Source organism: Procambarus clarkii, chromosome 63 (assembly GCF_040958095.1).
Source record: "Procambarus clarkii isolate CNS0578487 chromosome 63, FALCON_Pclarkii_2.0, whole genome shotgun sequence".
Lineage (NCBI taxonomy): Eukaryota > Metazoa > Arthropoda > Malacostraca > Decapoda > Cambaridae > Procambarus > Procambarus clarkii.
In genome coordinates, this window is record NC_091212.1 from 24,024,817 (window position 1) to 24,030,400 (window position 5,584).

The 5,584-nt window shown below is 44.1% G+C and overlaps 1 protein-coding gene across 1 annotated transcript; it reads left to right on the forward strand.

The window, feature by feature from the left end:
* The first annotated feature begins 2,980 nt into the window (after positions 1 to 2,980).
* Positions 2,981 to 3,625, forward strand: LOC138354554 (germ cell nuclear acidic protein-like). Its single transcript, XM_069308921.1, has one exon. It carries the CDS (start codon positions 2,981 to 2,983, stop codon positions 3,623 to 3,625), a length of 645 nt encoding a protein of 214 aa, XP_069165022.1.
* The last annotated feature ends 1,959 nt before the right edge of the window (positions 3,626 to 5,584 follow it).

Consider the following 5,584-nt stretch of genomic DNA (forward strand, 5'->3'; position numbering starts at 1 on the left):
ATGACCAAATAATTTGTAGATATAGTATGCCAAAAGTAATCCTCTCAGATAATGGTCCCAAGTTCAATAACAACAGTTTGTGTGAATTACATAACACTAAAAATGTAGTATTATGCCATATCATCCAGCAAGTAATGGGTTAGCAGAGCGTACTAATAGAAAACTGTTAGATACCTTGAGTGTCACGTTGAATTTTGATAACAGTAATTGGGACGAGTTCATACCCTTAATTCAGTGTGCAATAAATTCTTCAATTAATGCCTCTACAGGAGACACTCCTCATGCTATTCTTTATGGTACGGATAAGATCCTCTCTAATGATGTGATTAATGTACTCCCCTGCTTCTTTGTATAACCTAAATGATTTTGTTCAAGTAAAGCGTAGACAAATGCAACAAGTCTTCAAGAAAATATGAGAACACTTCTCCAAGGCAACTGCAGAGTTTACCCGAGCAAGGAATGCACAAGCTAAGCCCAGTAAGATAACTGTCTGATCTGTAGTAATGGTACTTAATCAACACAGGTCTGACCCTATGTACAAGCTAAGCAATTTTTGGGTCCATATAAGGTAAGAGCGCTTATCAAGGGTAACAAGCACAAACTTAAGAATTGGTTAACAGGAGAGTTTATAAACGAACATTTAGACCACATTGAGTTGTCTAAAATGACTGCTGAATAGACTGATGCAGAAGATGACAATGACCCTACTCAGACAGCTTCTTCTATTGGGATACCGCCTACTGTGGTTGACAGACCACTAGACGTCAAGCTACCCAATGCCAGCACCTATAATCTTAGATCTAGACCTTTAGTCTCAACTGTGCACTCGTCATATATCCATTTGCTAGATGTTAACAAGATTAACCACCCAGATGACACCTGGTCACATGCAGTTCCATCTGTTCCTGACCTTCAGTCAGAGCCAGAGTTGTATAATGCTCTTGATGAACTAGGTGTTGACATTCGCCGAATCTATAATTAAGTGCATTCTGCAGTTGTAATTCTGGTAACTCCGCCCCATGTGTTTAATTATTACTGTATAATGCATTGTACAAACTTCTTTTAATTTTGTTGTGTCTTTATTCAGAAGCATTGTGAAACCTACTGTGCCATTTGTATTTTTACAGTGCATGTCATCAAGAGTTCCATTACTGTTATAGTAACCACATTGAGGCCAGTGATTCCAGACTGCTTTCACTTAGATGTTAGTCTTCTCAGTTTAGTTCTTGTAAATAGCTTGTAAATATTGTACATTAACTTTCATCTTGCTATCTAATTTTAAAATTCACTGTGGTTGTTAGGTCCATGTTCCATTAATGCAGATAATTGTCTATTTTCCAAGCACATGCCATAAACACAAGATGTTGATAATTTTGTTTTAGGCAATACTTAGAGTTGTATTGTTCATACTTAATGCTTACACATGCTTTTGTTCTTCACGCTCTTGCTCCAGTTGATGCATTGTTACCATGATTTTTCACTGAGTAAATTATGTTCAAATTTTTGTGCACATGCCAATCGATGTTAGTATTAATACACACCTGATCCATCTTTTAATGTTTAATCTGAAACTTTACATGTAAGCCATTACTGTATGGCACGGAGGGTCCTTCAGTATCATTGTAACTAGCTAGCCAGAGATTGTCGACAAGGGACGTCGACATGGGAGCGTGTCTGAGCGGTGTTATCCTTCTAATTCCAGGACGGCTGGTGTATAGCCAATCCTGTGGCCATGCAGTGGGCTCATGACGCTATTTCTTAGAGCAGCGCAGTAGCCGCTTTCAAGTAGGCTGCTAGTACCACACAGACCTAGATTAAGACCTCAGCACCCTGGTGCGCTGGTTAAATATTCTCTTACCACAACCAATAAAGTCCAAGAAGCCAGACCGAGTATCTCTTCAGACCCAAGCAAAATCCCATCAACAACGAAATAACTAACGCTTCGATTAATAAATCCCAGTGTCCTATTTTGCCTTATTACAAACATTTATGCATGGATTTTTTTCGTTTTAAATTCTTACTAATCATAACTCCCAGATCCATTTCACAATCTGATTTCGCAATCTCAACACCATCTACCTCGTATCTTGTAACTATCATCATTACCTAGTCTCAAAACCTTACATTTGTCAGCATTAAACGGCATCTGCCAATCTTTTGACCATTTCAAAACCTTACTTGGATCGTCTTTAAGTGATCACGAGTCTTTTTCCGTGTTTATTACCCTCCCGATTTTTGTATCGTCGGCAAATTTGTAAATGTTGCTGCTCAAACCTGAATCTAAATCATTTATATATATTATGAATAAGAGTGGTACCAGGACAGAGCCTTAAGGCACTCCACTTACAACATTTTCCCACTCTGACTTAACCCCATTTATACTAACTCTGTTTCCTTTGGTATAGCCATGCCCTAATCCAACTTAATATAGCACCCCCAATACCATAAGCCTCTATCTTTTTAATCAGTCTTTTATGTGGCACTGTATCAAAACCTTTGATAAAGTCAAGGTACACAACATCACAATCCTTACCACTATCAACTGCCTCAACTATGCTGGAATAAAATGATAGCAAATTTGTTAAACATGAACGGTCATTTGTAAAACCATGTGAATCATTTATTATTTATGTTTTTCAAAACATTAACTAACTTCCATAATCCCCTTGAGTCCACCTAGACCCTCATTTTCTTTTTTCCCCATCAACATTATTTCCTAAACCCAACTCGACTTTCAGTCCCCTCAGCTTTTTCAGACCTCTTGACTTCGTCAGCTTCCACAGGCCCTTCAGGCCCTTCAGCCCCCTCACCTCGCCTCAGCTTACTCACACCCCCCCCCCATCCTCCACACACCTTCACCAAACGCCCAATTTTTCTCTCAACTCCTTATCCAAGAGTCTTCCTTTTGACGCAAGGAAGCCTCAGACCCTATTTTTCAACGGGCGAGAAGCATGTTGTTATTGTTCTTGTATCCCAGGTCATGGAGGGTGACCTGGAGGATGACCTGGAGGGTGACCTGGAGGATGACCTAGAGGGTGACCTGGAGTGTGACCTGGAGTGTGACCTGGAGTGTGACCTAGAGGGTGACCTGGAGGGTGACCTGGAGGGTGACCTGGAGGGTGACCTAGAGGGTGACCTGAAGGGTGACCTGGAGGGTGACCTAGAGGGTGACCTGGAGGGTGACCTAGAGGGTGACCTAGAGGGTGACCTAGAGGGTGACCTGGAGGGTGACCTGGAGGGTGACCTGGAGGGTGACCTAGAGGGTGACCTGGAGGGTGACCTAGAGGGTGACCTGGAGGGTGACCTAGAGGGTGACCTGGAGGGTGACCTGGAGGGTGACCTAGAGGGTGACCTGGAGGGTGACCTGGAGGGTGACCTAGAGGGTGACCTAGAGGGTGACCTAGAGGGTGACATAGAGGGTGACCTAGAGGGTGACCTGGAGGGTGACCTAGAGGGTGACCTGGAGGGTGACCTGGAGGGTGACCTGGAGGGTGACCTAGAGGGTGACCTAGAGGGTGACCTGGAGGGTGACCTGGAGGGTGACCTGGAGGGTGACCTGGAGGGTGACCTGGAGGGTAACCTGGGCAACACACACGTGAAGTTGAGGAATGGAATAAGGGACTGAGGCGTGCATCTTGACATGCAAATGCAGAACAATTGCAGCAAAAATACTGACAATAATATATGTTACTACCATGATTTACTCACTAGTTTGAATACAAGCAGGTTAATATATGCTCTACTGACGACCATATTTGTGTCCAGAGGTGCCTTAGGGTACCTCCCTCCCTCCTCCCTCCCTTCAGGATACCTCCCTCTCTCTTCCCTCCCTTCAGGGGTACCTCCCTCCCTCCTCCCTCCCTTCTGGGTAGGTTCCTACGCCACCACCACCTTCCTTAATGATCTTGACAAGACTCGAGAGCTGGTGCCTGGCTGTGAACGCTAACACCAGAGGGTAAGGCTGCCACAGAAGGTAAGGCAGCCACAGAAGGTAAGGCAGCCACAGAAGGTAAGGCAGCCACAGAAGGTAAGGCAGCCACAGAAGGTAAGGCAGCCACAGAAGGTAAGAACGCTTCAAGTGAAAGGTAAACACGCTCATTCATGCCAGGAGAACGGGCCCTCACAACACGAGGTTCACGTCAACACAGCCTGTCCTCTCACCTAATACTCCGCATTTGTTAGCAAAATCACACGGTCGTTAAAAATGAGACATGATCACAAATTAGACCACTGAAATATCGACGTTTTCTATGCAACAACCTCGATAGGTTAAGTGGGTAGCTTGGGTTTGTACGTTTCTGGTTAGGCAAATCAGCTGCATATTGTACGGAGTGTAAAATGGAGAGATGAGGCTGCGCCAAGAAGGGTGGCTCGATATACCCAGGTCAGGAGACCTCAAGCGTTAGCGTGACCCTTTACGAAACCTGTACATCTTTCTTAAATCATGGCGGCTTAATTTTGCGTTTATTAACAACCTCATAGACCGAATCTTTGCGTAAACAGCAACTTGTCTTGTGACCTGACAGCTGAGCGGGACTTGTGCTGATAAGGAGGAAGAAACAAGGACAAAGCCATGCTGGTAAACGTGATTTCAGACCATTACGTGGACGAGGCTGGCGCAAAGCAGGTAAGTCTCCCTAATTACATTACCAACAAGACGAACACAACAGGTAAGGTACTTACCACAAGCTGCTCCTCTGACCTCCCACGTGATTTAGCGGTGTCAACTTACCTGGAAAAAAAATTGCAAATAAATAAGCAATAAAACAAATAAGCAAATTTTCCCATTTTATTTCCAGCCCCCCCAAAAAATAAACAAGTTCTGAGCTAATCCACAAGGAATCAATTTTCCAGTAGCTGGATTTTTGGTAACTTTTAATATATCTGAGCTTCTCAGTCACCAGAAAATACAAATTTCAAACTACAGATACATTCAGAAATTAAATCTGTAACTCCTACAAAAATATCAGATAATATATCAATCCCCCCCTCCCCCACCACCCCCTCCCTCATCTTACGTGGCTCCTCTATCCTCCCCTCACTCACCCTCCCTCCCTTTCCCTCTCCCATCCCATCTCCCCCCCCCTACCCTTAACCCCCCTTACCTAGCCTTCACCACTAAGGCTTTAACACTTACGGATAAGGGATATTGTTCTTTTTCCTTATTTGAAATTCAGATGTAATATCGCGTGTTCATTGGAGCGAGGCTAGGGGGCTCGACCTCCATTGGCTGCTGTTTCTCCTCCACCACCACCTATCCCTCCTATTCCACCTCTTCTTCCACCCTCCCTAATCTATCTTTACCACTTTTACATTTTTCCTCTTCCATTCGTTATCTTTTCGATCTCCTCCTCCTCTTCCGGTATCTCTTCAATTTCCTTCTACTCCTCATCTCTTCCTCTTTCAACTCATTCTCCTCAATCCCCACATACTTTATGTTCTCATTTCCCTTCTCTCTCTCCTTCTAAATCAGCTGCTCCTCCTCACATTCTTACTCTGCTCCTCCTCCTGCTGCTGCTCCTTATTCTCTTACCCCTCATCATCTCCTTTGTTCTCTTGCACCTCTCCCTCTCTCCTCCTCCTC

Excerpts from the sequence above, each read along its gene's own strand:
- LOC138354554 (XM_069308921.1), top strand. The coding sequence starts at position 2,981 with ATGGAGGGTGACCTGGAGGATGACCTGGAGGGTGACCTGGAGGATGAC.